Here is a 13,929-nt window from a genome sequence, read left to right as displayed (position 1 = left end):
CTAACCTTTCACCATTACAATAACAGGGGAGGTTAGCATACCTCTAAGACATGCTAACCTCTCACCATTACAATAACAGGGGAGGTTAGCATTTTTGGGGGTATGACATTTATGGGTCTGTAACTTTCACCCTCATCATTATTCACGATTCATTCAGGATTATCCGTTACCATGGTGGCATCCACATTAATGTAAAAGTGTATAGAAACTACTTTAATACACATATGTGAATTTGTCTGAATACCTTTGGTCCCCTAAAATGGGAGGACTATGTACAAAAAGTGCTGTAATTATTAAACGGTTCACCCGATATGGATGAAAATAGTAAACCCTCAAATTAAAGCTGACAGTCTGCACTTTAACCTCAGTCAGTGTATCCTTTCAAATCCAAAGTGCTGGAGTACAGAGCCAAAACAACAAAACACTGTCACTGTCCCAATACCGCTGGTGCTCACTGCATATCCCATCTCATGAAATGAAACTACAAAAGGTCTTACATTTTTGATTATTTACAGAGAAAAGGGGAATTACCACCAACTCAAGCCCAAAATACCCCTTATCATGGCTTGCTGCATATTATATCTGATTTCCTCTATGGCTGTAAAAGTAGGAACTGCTTAGTTCTATTTGTGTTGGCAGGGGTTTTTCTACATCACAGCTGACAAGCTTTAGGGCACTCGAGCGTGGTGAGGAGAAAAGGGTTTCCCCTCTTACTATGATATAACTAAGACTACATTGCCAGGTTAGGAATTAATGTAATAGTGCATAGAGAGTATTTCATTTTCTTCACATGGCTTTCCTGTCTTCAACATGTCTCGATTCTGTGCAACCAGCTGCATTCCATGTCTCCTGTCCTTGCCATTGATAGCCTTTTAGAATGAATAGCATACTTTGACTGCCACCATTACAGAAAACAATGTCAGAGGAAGCCTAACGGAGAGATGTACATAGGTAGTCCTGTCTCACCTGATGTATATCCAGGTCATCCATTCGTACCACCACACAGCTGGAGCGGAGCCTCTTAAGAAGGTTCAACAGAAGAGGTTGTGCTATTGAGGTCCTCTTGGAGATCTGCTCCCTTTCAGGAGGGCTGGCCTTGGGGTTGGGTTGTCCATCTGTGTATATCATAAGTCAAACTTTTAGCGTCAGTATCTGTGACTTGAAAATAACAATTTATTCTCATCACTAGGTACACTACATTACCAAAAGCATGTGGGCACTTGCTCGTTGAGCATCTCATTCCAAAATCATGGGCATTAATATGGAGTTGGTCCCCCCCCTGTGCTGCTATAACAGCCTCCACTCTTCCGGGAAGGCTTTCCACTAGATGTTGGAACATTGCTGCAGGGACTTGCTTTCATTCAGCCACAAGAACATTAGTGAGGTCGGGCACTGATGTTTGGCGATTAGGCCTGGCTCGCAGTCGGCATTCCAATTCATCCCAAAGGTGTTCGATGCAGTTGAGGTCAGGGCTCTTTGTAGGCCAGTCAAGTTCTTCCACACCGATCTTGAGAAACCATTTCTGTATGGACTTTTCATGCTGAAATAGAAAAGGGCCTTCCCCAAACTGTTGCCACAAAGTTGGAAGAGCAGAATTATCTAGAATGTCATTGTATGCTGTAGCGTTAAGATTTCCCTTCGCTGTAACTAAGGGGCCTAGCCCGAACCATAACAAACAGCCCCAGACCATTATACCTCCTCCACCAAACTTTACGGTTGGCACTATGCATTCGGACAGGTAGCGTTCTCCTGGCATCCGCCAAACCCAAATTTGCTTCCAGAGGCAGTTTGGAACTCGGTAGTGAGTGTTGCAACCGAGGACAGACAATTTTATGCCCTACATGTATCAGCACTTGGGGTCCCGTTTCTACTTCACAATAACAACACTTACAGTTGACCGGGGCAGCTCTAGCAGGGCAGAAATGTGACCAATTGACTTGTTGGAAAGGTGGCATCCTATGACAGTGCCATGTTGAAAGTCACTGAGCTCTTCAGTAAAGCCATTCTACTGCCAATGTTTATCTATGGAGATTGCATGGCTGTGTGGTCAATTTTATACACCGGTCAGCAACAGGTGTGGCCGAAATAGCCGAATCCACTCATTTGAAGGGGTGTCCACATACTTTTGTTTATGTAGTATGTGTCTGTTGGTGGATCAGATTCCTACTACAGTAAGAGGACCTGGCAGTGTGTTGTAGTAAGTCTCACCCTGGGTCCTCTTGGCAGGGAAGTCCTTGGCCTGGTTGGGGACCTTAGAGTCTGGCCCAGGGATCCCTGATGCTTCCACCCTCCTCTGGAACTCCTGCAGTAGTATGCCAGCCCACTGGGCCCGGGCATCCATCGCCCCACAGTGACGCTCCCAATGCCGACAGCCATCACCTGCAGGTCATATCATACAAAGTCATACATTAAGGTTATACAATAGGGTTCACTGCATCACCAGGGTTATTGTTGAAAAGATTCCATCTCTCACCCTAATAAAGATATATACACCTGTATATAACATCCCAGTTATATACATCAACTTAAAGTATTTTTTTCCAAAGCTTTGTTTTTTACTATTTGATCTGGGATGTCGCATGCTTGCTCAAGCAAACCAATCCAATCTCCCTTAAAATGTGTTTTCCATAATTGTGTAACAGACCAGTAGTTCTGATGAAGTGATGTGGAGAGTTCGAGAAGGAATTGAGGTGCTCCACATTCTACAGTCAAATAATTCCACTGAGAATAATAGCAATGGGCATCCTTCACCATCCAGGCTATTAGTTTGCATGAATGAATGGAGGTTGAGGTTTCATATACTAGGAATCATGTTACAATGATTACGGATAAGCCTGAATTAGACGCACAAATATCATACACCCAAGACATGCTAACCTCTCAACATTACAATAACAGGTAGGTTAGCATTTTTTTGTTGGGGGGGTGTATGATATGTGTGCGTCTAACTTTCTCACTCATCATTATTCACGATTCATTCAGGATTATAACCAAAACAAATAGCAAATGTTTCCAACAAATGTATGAGTCACAAGATTGATGCAGTCATTGTGTGCTATGAATATGAGCATTAATACTTAACTTTTGACTACTTTAATACACATAAGTGAATTTGTCCCAATACTTTTGGTCCCTTAAAATGGGGGGACTATGTACAAAAAGGCTATTAGTTCACATGAATTAATGGAGAGGAGGTTTACTAGAAGTCTGAATGTAGGTTGATATTTCAGTGGGAGCACTAACAAAGAATGTGGTGGACAGCAGTGAATAAACGTGAACTCTAATTATAACAAATAGTAGCACAACTCTCTTGACCGATCGGGGGAAGTACACTCACCAGGCCTGTGGATGGGGTAGTAGTCAAAACCAAGCTTGCGGAAGGTCAGCTGCATTGCACCATGGGGGCATGGAGGAGGAGGCTCATCTGTGTGACATGAGAAGTCAGAGGTCAAAAGCTTTGTTCACCTCTGACAACTCTGACAACAAACATCATCATCAAGAACATAATTGGAGGGTGGATTTTTGTGTAAATACTCCTCTAAGAAAACCAAAAAATGGGATTGCGGGAGAATTTTCAAAATACCGAAGAATAAAAATATATAAACATCGTCTTTGTTTCTCAAAATCATTGTAATGTGGTTAACCTTAAAAATCTAAATGAAAATTCTTAAAATCTAAAAGATCAATTTAAACGAGAGCGCCCCTTAGATCATGGGAAAAGGCCGCACCTGACCGTTGCACTTGAATCATTCCCACAGTGAATGGCTATGCCCGCTATACATTATTACAGAGACGTTGATCAAATCAAATCATAATGTATCAGTCACATACACATGTTTAGCAGATGTTATTGCGGGAGTGGAGAAATGCTTGTGTTTGAAGCTCCAACAGTACAGTGCAGTAATATTTAACAAGTCATATCTAACCATTTCACAACAACACACACAAATCTAAGTAAAGGAATGGAATTAAGAATATATAAATATATGGACGAGCAATGCCAGAGCGGAATAAACTAAGACACCGTAGAATAGAATATAGTATATACATATGAGATGAGAAATGCAAAATATGTAAACATTATTAAAGTGACTAGTGTTCCATTTATTAAAGTGGCCAATGATTTAAAGTGTATGTACAGTTGAAGTTGGAAGTTTACATACACTTTAGCCAAATACATTTAAATACATTTTAGTCCTGACATTTAATCCCAGTAAAAATTCCCTGTTTTAGGTCAGTTAGGATAATCACTTTATTTTAAGAATGTGAAATGTCAGAATAATAGTAGAGAGTGATTTATTTCAGCTTTTATTTCTTTCATCACATTCCCAGTGGGTCAGAAGTTTACATATACTCAATTAGTATTTGGTAGCATTGCCTTAAAATGGTTTATTTTGGGTCAAATGTTTCAGGTAGCCTTCCATAAGCTTCCCACAATAAGTTGGTTGAATTTTGGCCCATTCCTCCTGACAGAGCTGGTGTAACTGAGTAGGCCTCCTTGCTCGCACACGCTTTTTCAGTTCTGCCCACACATTTTCTATGGGGTTGAAGTCAGGGCTTTGTGATGGCCACTCCAATACCTTGACTTTGTTGTCCTTAAGCAATTTTGCCACTACTTCGGAAGTATTCTTGGGGTCATTGTCCATTTGGAAGACCCATTTGCGACCAAGCTTTAACTTCCTGACCAATGTCTTGAGCTGTTGCTTCAATATATCCACATAATTTCCTCCCTCATGATGCCATCAATTTTGTGAAGTACACCAGTCCTTCCTGCAGCAAAACACCCCCACAACATGATGCTGCCACCCCCGTGCTTCGCGGTTGGGATTGTGTTCTTCGGCTTGCAAACCTCCCCCTTTTTCCTCCAAACATAACGATGGTCATTATGGCCAAACAGTTCTATTTTTATTTCATCAGACCAGAGGACATTTCTCCAAAATTAGGTGCCTCGACAAATTTCTTCAGCCTCCTGAGGTTGAAGAGGCGCTGTTGCGCCTTCTTCGCCACACCGTATTTGTGGTTGGACCATTTCAGTTTGTCAGTGATGTGTAGAAACTTGAAGCTTTCCACCTCCACTGTGGTTCCGTCGATGTGGATAGGGGGTTGCTCCCTCTGCTGTTTCCTGAAGTCTACGATCATCCCCTTTGTTTTGTTGACGTTGAGTGAGAGGTAATTTTCCTGGCACCACACTCCCAGAGCCTCCTCCCTGTAGGCTGTCTCGTCATTGTGAGTAATCAAGCCTACTACTGTTGTGTCGTCTGCAAACTTGATTGAGTTGGAGGCGTGCGTGGCCACGCAATCATGGGTGAACAGGGAGTACTGATGATGTGCTTGGATGGTACTATGGTGTTAAATGCCGAGCTATAGTCAATCAACAGCATTCTTACATAGGTATTCCTCTAGTCCAGATAGGATAGGGCATTGTGCAGTGCGATGGCATCGTTTGTGGATCTATTGGGGCAGTAAGCAAACTGAAGTGGGTCTAGTAGAGGTAAGGTAAGGTAGAGGTAAGGTAGAGGTGATATGATCCTTGACTAGTCTCTCAAAGCACTTCATGATGACAGAAGTGAGTGCTACAGGGAGATCGTAATTTAGTTCAGTTACCTTAGCTTTCTTGGGTACAGGAACAATGGTGGCCATCTTGAAGCATGTGGGGACAGCAGACTGGGATACGGAGAGATTATGCGCTCCAAATGGCCATCAGCTGTGAGGGCAGAGATGCCAATGCATTGACTTTTGTTTGCTATACATGTCGGGGGAAGCTATTCATGAGGACATAATGTTCTGTCTTACGATTCCCGAGCATGAAACGGCATAGGGGATGTTCAGTGTGCTGCGTGGCTATATTGACGAAAAACAGATTCCATATGGGGTCGAATGGTGGGCTTTTGCACAGATGAGGCTCTATGCCGGGACGGCGGGCAGGCCTCTGCACTCTAGTTATGAATGTGTCTCCTATTTCAAACCGAGGCTTAGTGGTTATCCAGGGGCAGTGTTGGAAACATTTTTCACATTGAGAGAGGAACTGTTGTCATTCACAAAGGATGTAAAAAATACAGACTTGGTTGACTTTCTGTATTGAAAGAAAATAACAGAAAACAGCATCAGTGAGTGTCCCACACAAGTGGTGACTGCTCACATCCAACGCTTGGAAGAACACTTTGGGACCTACTACCCAATCCGTTTGACTGTGATCCTGGCTCAGTCGACATGGCGGTAAGTGAAATGGAACAGCTGGTCGAGCTGTCATGTGTGACCGAATGCTGCAGACATTGCATTCACGGGTCACTACGGAGGAGTTTTGGTTCCTGACTCAAAGGGAATACCCTGCCGTCTCCATCTGCGCATTAATGCCGCGTTCAAAACAACAGGGAATTCTGAAATCTCTGACTTCCAACTTCAGCGCGTTCAAGACAACTGTGAACTTTGAAAGAAACAAGCTCCGACTGGGAAAATATTTTTCAACAGTCATCCAACTCCGAATTCCATCTCGGGAACTCAGGCCTCTTTCTAGAGCTCGGACATTCCGACCTGAAGATCACTGACGTCATGATTTGATCTCGTATTTTTTGAGTTCCCAGTTGTCTTGAAAACACCATAAAACTCATGGTAGGCTACCCTTCACCAGCTCATATCTGTGTGAAACTGGATTCAGTGCTCTCGTCTGCATTAAAACCAAATATCGATCCAGGTTGGATGTGACAGCAGAAAGGAGGTGCACACTGTCAACCACGCCCCCTGATTTTGAGAAGCTCCGACGCAACATGCATCAAGCACACCCATCTCATTAGCGGTGGTGAGATAAGAGACATTATATTAGCCTTATTTGCAATCGACTGTCATACAGCCCCACATTAAAAGTATGCGATGGTGACTTGAGAAGACAATCCAAAATACTGTTAGATTTTTTTCAATTGACTGCAATAGCACCAAATAAAAAAGTTAACATTGGCTGTTAATTACATTATTATTTTCACATGGTTGGGGTCGTGGGACAAAAAAGTTTGGGAGCCCCTGCTCTATCATAATCTGTTCAAATGTTATTGGAGTTTATTTTTACCCTAGCAGGATGGCCAATATTAGGGTGACTAAATCAATGGAGGCCAGAGAAAAAAAAGTGGTCAACAATCTGGAAAAGGGCAGCTAGGCTGGATGCTGTGAGAGAATTAAGGCAAACTGACAGGCTCACCGTTGAATTAGTCATCTTATCCAATCCGGAGGACATAAAACAATATAGAGGTAAGACCGTTATTGATTTAGAGAAATGAAATGTAGTATTTTAATATTTTAGTATAGGCTTTCCCTATATAGATATCTCTTGATATCTGAAATGTCACGGGCGCACTGAACGTACTGCAAGCTGTTTATTTTCAAAGCCTTTTGCATTTAATTCAGCTTGTGTCATTTTAATTTAGCTTTTTGCCACCCGTGGAAACAACTTTGCAGAAGACCACCAATACCTGAGTGCCAAGACTAGGATCAAAAGGCTTCTCAACAGCTTCCACCGCTAAGCCGTAAGACTGCTGAACAATTCATTAAATCGCCACCGGACAATTTACATTGACCCCCCTCCCTTTTGTACACTGCTGCGACTCGCTGTTTGTTTGTTACCTATGCATAGTCACTTCGCCCCCACCTACATGTACAGATTACCTCAACTAGCCTGTACCCCCGCATACTGACTCAGTACCGGTGCCCACTGAATATAGCCTCGTTATTGTTATTCTTATTGTGTTACTTTTTATTATTACTTTTTATTTTAGTCTACTTGGTAAATATTTTCTTCTTCTTGAACTGCACTATTGGTTAAGGGCTTGTAAGTAAGTATTTTACGGTAAAGTCTACACTTGTTGTAGTAAGCGCATGTGACAAATAAAGTTTGATTTGACCACACCAACATGTAAAATCCTCAAAAGTCGCTGCGAGAAGCAGCATCACATTTTTATTTTATAACAATAGGAAATGCAATTTCATTACCAAAGCGTGTTTTCACCCACTAATTGGCTAAATTAAAGACAACCCGAAATGAGAGATAAGATCACTTCATGCAGAAAAGCTAAAGGTCATAGGTCAGGGCTAGGTCTGGAGCCTGCTGGTTTTCTGTTCTACCTGATAATTAATTGCACCCACCTGGTGTCCCAGTTCTAAATCAGTCCCTGATTAGAGGGCAACAATGAAAACACACAGTAGAACTGGCTTCAAGGTCCAGAGATGAGTTTGAGGGGCATAGGTTATAGTCTAATTCTGTGCATGACATATCTTTGGGGTGTCTGTGGGACTAACCGGGGTCTGCTGAGGAACTGTCGTTGCATATGTGCAGGTCTAGACGAGAGATGAAGGTGTGGTAGGAGGACTCTTTGACATTGTGTTGATCAAAGTACTGGTCCAGGGTACTGGGGACTCCACCACTGGGAGAGGGTGGAGGGTTTGTCCATAGAGCGTGTATACCAGGGGAAGGTGGTGCAGTCTAACACAGAGAGAATAATATCAACAATAAGACTGCAATTAGTACACAGGCTATTATAATATCTATACAAAATGTTTGAGTGAGTAGATAGACAGCAGTTCAGTAATATAGTTAGACTTGAACTGCAGTACAATATAAGTGTGGGCTGCAGACTCTGTACTGTTTCTAACACATAAGAGGAAGGCAGAAGGATGGTACCTGTAGGGACTTTGCGGCCATGCTCTTCCTCTGCTGGGCAGACTTCTCCATAGCCTCGCTCAGGGACTTGGCGTAGTGGATGACAGCTTTGAGCTGAGAGTCCGTCAGCACCCACAGCAGGTCATCCAGGATGAAGAGTAGCTTAGAGGCCAGCACGTTACAGTCCTTCAGCTGGGGTATGATTAAAGAGAGGAGAAACCTGGTTAGTCGTCAAAAGACAATCATTTTACTGCTTAGTCAATGACACAATGTTGTTTGTTTATTTACGTATGATACACCATGAGAACAGTTGCATTTGAGAAACTGTAACATGGGGAAGTTGTTGGGGAAAAGTCACATCAAGAAAACCCCACCCCCATGGCCCAGTCTTACCCTGCGCTTCAAGGCAATGCGGATGCGTCCCTGGTTGGTGATGAGGCGTAGTGGGGTACTGTTCAGGTCCTGGTCCTCACTCTCTATGGCATCGGCCTCGATACGCAGACTCTGCCAGTTGATCTCCTTAAACGTCAACACCTGGGAGGTTGGACAGACAGACACAATATACATATTAGGGAACCAGTGTGTAGGAGGAGCCTGAAGTAAACTGGCCAAACAATCTTTGTCTTTACGAGACAAACAGGGAGACCATGTAAAAGAGGTAATCTCTGAGGCTTACGCATATGCATTTCCTGATAACTTGATTACTGGATCTCATTTAGAGGGGCAAAAAAATCTAACTGTACTGTGTAACCTGGACATGCTGTACCATGTATCCTGGACATGCTGTACCATGTATCCTGGACATGCTGTACCATGTATCCTGGACATGCTGTACTAACTGTACCATGTAACCTGGACATGCTGTACCATGTAACCTGGACATGCTGTACCATGTAACCTGGACATGCTGTACCATGTAACCTGGACATGCTGTACCATGTATCCTGGACATGCTGTACCATGTATCCTGGACATGCTGTACTAACTGTACCATGTAACCTGGACATGCTGTACCATGTAACCTGGACATGCTGTACCATGTAACCTGGACATGCTGTACCATGTATCCTGGACATGCTGTACCATGTATCCTGGACATGCTGTACTAACTGTACCATGTAACCTGGACATGCTGTACCATGTAACCTGGACATGCTGTACCATGTAACCTGGACATGCTGTACCATGTAACCTGGACATGCTGGACCATGTAACCTGGACATGCTGTACCATGTAACCTGGACATGCTGTACCATGTATCCTGGACATGCTGTACCATGTATCCTGGACATGCTGTACTAACTGTACCATGTAACCTGGACATGCTGTACCATGTATCCTGGACATGCTGTACTAACTGTACCATGTAACCTGGACATGATGTACCATGTAACCTGGACATGCTGTACCATGTAACCTGGACATGCTGTACCATGTATCCTGGACATGCTGTACCGTGTATCCTGGACATGCTGTACTAACTGTACCATGTAACCTGGACATGCTGTACCATGTAACCTGGACATGCTGTACCATGTATCCTGGACATGCTGTACCATGTAACCTGGACATGCTGTACCATGTAACCTGGACATGCTGTACTAACTGTACCATGTAACCTGGACATGCTGTACCATGTAACCTGGACATGCTGTACCATGTAACCTGGACATGCTGTACCATGTAACCTGGACATGCTGTACCATGTAACCTGGACATGCTGTACTAACTGTACCATGTAACCTGGACATGCTGTACCATGTAACCTGGACATGCTGTACTAACTGTACTGTGTAACCTGGACATGCTGTACCATGTAACCTGGACATGCTGTATCATGTAACCTGGACATGCTGTACTAACTGTACCATGTAACCTGGACATGCTGTACTAACTGTACTGTGTAACCTGGACATGCTGTACCATGTAACCTGGACATGCTGTATCATGTAACCTGGACATGCTGTACTAACTGTACCATGTAACTTGGACATGCTGTACCATGTAACCTGGACATGCTGTATCATGTAACCTGGACATGCTGTACTAACTGTACCATGTAACTTGGACATGCTGTACCATGTAACCTGGACATGCTGTACCATGTAACCTGGACATGCTGTACCATGTAACCTGGACATACTGTACCATGTAACCTGGACATGCTGTACTAACTGTACCATGTAACCTGGACATGCTGTACCATGTAACCTGGACATGCTGTACTAACTGTACTGTGTAACCTGGACATGCTGTACCATGTAACCTGGACATGCTGTACCATGTATCCTGGACATGCTGTACCATGTATCCTGGACATGCTGTACTAACTGTACCATGTAACCTGGACATGCTGTACCATGTATCCTGGACATGCTGTACTAACTGTACCATGTAACCTGGACATGATGTACCATGTAACCTGGACATGCTGTACCATGTAACCTGGACATGCTGTACCATGTATCCTGGACATGCTGTACCGTGTATCCTGGACATGCTGTACTAACTGTACCATGTAACCTGGACATGCTGTACCATGTACCATGTATCCTGGACATGCTGTACCATGTAACCTGGACATGCTGTACCATGTAACCTGGACATGCTGTACTAACTGTACCATGTAACCTGGACATGCTGTACCATGTAACCTGGACATGCTGTACCATGTAACCTGGACATGCTGTACCATGTAACCTGGACATGCTGTACCATGTAACCTGGACATGCTGTACCATGTAACCTGGACATGCTGTACTAACTGTACCATGTAACCTGGACATGCTGTACTAACTGTACTGTGTAACCTGGACATGCTGTACCATGTAACCTGGACATGCTGTATCATGTAACCTGGACATGCTGTACTAACTGTACCATGTAACCTGGACATGCTGTACTAACTGTACTGTGTAACCTGGACATGCTGTACCATGTAACCTGGACATGCTGTATCATGTAACCTGGACATGCTGTACTAACTGTACCATGTAACTTGGACATGCTGTACCATGTAACCTGGACATGCTGTATCATGTAACCTGGACATGCTGTACTAACTGTACCATGTAACTTGGACATGCTGTACCATGTAACCTGGACATGCTGTACCATGTAACCTGGACATGCTGTACCATGTAACCTGGACATACTGTACCATGTAACCTGGACATGCTGTACTAACTGTACCATGTAACCTGGACATGCTGTACCATGTAACCTGGACATGCTGTACTAACTGTACTGTGTAACCTGGACATGCTGTACCATGTAACCTGGACATGCTGTATCATGTAACCTGGACATGCTGTACTAACTGTACTGTGTAACCTGGACATGCTGTACCATGTAACCTGGACATGCTGTATCATGTAACCTGGACATGCTGTACCATGTAACCTGGACATGCTGTACTAACTGTACTGTGTAACCTGGACATGCTGTACCATGTAACCTGGACATGCTGTATCATGTAACCTGGACATGCTGTACTAACTGTACTGTGTAACCTGGACATGCTGTACCATGTAACCTGGACATGCTGTATCATGTAACCTGGACATGCTGTACTAACTGTACCATGTAACCTGGACATGCTGTACTAACTGTACCATGTAACTTGGACATGCTGTACCATGTAACCTGGACATGCTGTACCATGTAACCTGGACATGCTGTACCATGTAACCTGGACATACTGTACCATGTAACCTGGACATGCTGTACTAACTGTACCATGTAACCTGGACATGCTGTATCATGTAACCTGGACATGCTGTACTAACTGTACCATGTAACTTGGACATGCTGTACCATGTAACCTGGACATGCTGTACCATGTAACCTGGACATGCTGTACCATGTAACCTGGACATACTGTACCATGTAACCTGGACATGCTGTACTAACTGTACCATGTAACCTGGACATGCTGTACCATGTAACCTGGACATGCTGTACCATGTAACCTGGACATACTGTACCATGTAACCTGGACATGCTGTACTAACTGTACCATGTAACCTGGACATGCTGTACCATGTAACCTGGACATACTGTACCATGTAACCTGGACATGCTGTACTAACTGTACCATGTAACCTGGACATGCTGTACCATGTAACCTGGACATGCTGTACCATGTAACCTGGACATGCTGTACTAACTGTACCATGTATCCTGGACATGCTGTACCATGTAACCTGGACATGCTGTACTAACTGTACTGTGTAACCTGGCATGCTGTACCATGTAACCTGGACATGCTGTACTAACTGTACCATGTAACCTGGACATGCTGTACCATGTAACCTGGACATGCTGTACTAACTGTACCACGTAACCTGGACATGCTGTACCATGTAACCTGGACATGCTGTACTAACTGTATCATGTAACCTGGACATGCTGTACTAACTGTACCATGTAACCTGGAAATGCTGTACCATGTAACCTGGACATGCTGTACTAACTGTACCATGTAACCTGGACATGCTGTACCATGTAACATGGACATGCTGTACTAACTGTACCATGTAACCTGGGCATGCTGTACCATGTAACCTGGACATGCTGTACTAACTGTATCATGTTACCTGGACATGCTGTACTAACTGTATCATGTAACCTGGACATGCTGTACTAACTGTATCATGTAACCTGGACATGCTGTACCGTGTAACCTGGACATGCTGTACTAACTGTACCATGTAACCTGGACATGCTGTACTAACTGTACCATGTAACCTGGACATAATGTCCTAACTGTACCGTGTAACCTAGACATGCTGTACTAACTGTATCATGTAACCTGGACATGCTGTACTAACTGTATCATGTAACCTGGACATAATGTCCTAACTGTATCATGTATCCTGGACATGCTGTACTAACTGTATCATGTAACCTGGGCATGCTGTACTAACTGTACCATGTAACCTGGACATGCTGTACTAACTGTACTGTGTAACCTGGACATGCTGTACCATGTAACCTGGACATGCTGTACTAACTGTATCATGTAACCTGGACATGCTGTACCACGTAACCTGGACATGCTGTACTAACTGTATCATGTAACCTGGACATGCTGTACCATGTAACCTGGACATGCTGTACTAACTGCATCATGTAACATGGACATGCTGTACTAACTGTACCATGTAACATGGACATGCTGTACTAACTGTACCATGTATCCTGGACATGCTGTACTAACTGTACCATGTATCCTGGACATGCTGTACTAATTGTACCATGTAACCTGGACAGGCTGTACTAAC

The 13,929-nt window shown here is 43.6% G+C and overlaps 1 protein-coding gene across 1 annotated transcript in view; it reads right to left on the bottom strand.

The window, feature by feature from the left end:
• Nucleotides 1–13,929, bottom strand: part of LOC109869125 (UHRF1-binding protein 1-like) — a 51,133-nt gene that overhangs the window by 10,317 nt on the left and 26,887 nt on the right. The window contains exons 6-11 of the mRNA XM_020459018.2: nt 9,038–9,178; nt 8,666–8,836; nt 8,284–8,467; nt 3,338–3,424; nt 2,209–2,379; nt 967–1,115 (exon numbers count right to left, since the gene is read on the bottom strand). Of these exons, the coding sequence (XP_020314607.1) occupies nt 967–1,115; nt 2,209–2,379; nt 3,338–3,424; nt 8,284–8,467; nt 8,666–8,836; nt 9,038–9,178 (903 nt within the window). The remainder of the gene's footprint in view (nt 1–966; nt 1,116–2,208; nt 2,380–3,337; nt 3,425–8,283; nt 8,468–8,665; nt 8,837–9,037; nt 9,179–13,929) is intronic.

Source organism: Oncorhynchus kisutch, linkage group LG24 (genome assembly GCF_002021735.2).
Source record: "Oncorhynchus kisutch isolate 150728-3 linkage group LG24, Okis_V2, whole genome shotgun sequence".
Lineage (NCBI taxonomy): Eukaryota > Metazoa > Chordata > Actinopteri > Salmoniformes > Salmonidae > Oncorhynchus > Oncorhynchus kisutch.
The sequence above is the reverse complement of the archived record's forward strand: the minus strand, read 5'-3'. Positions and strand labels throughout refer to the sequence as shown.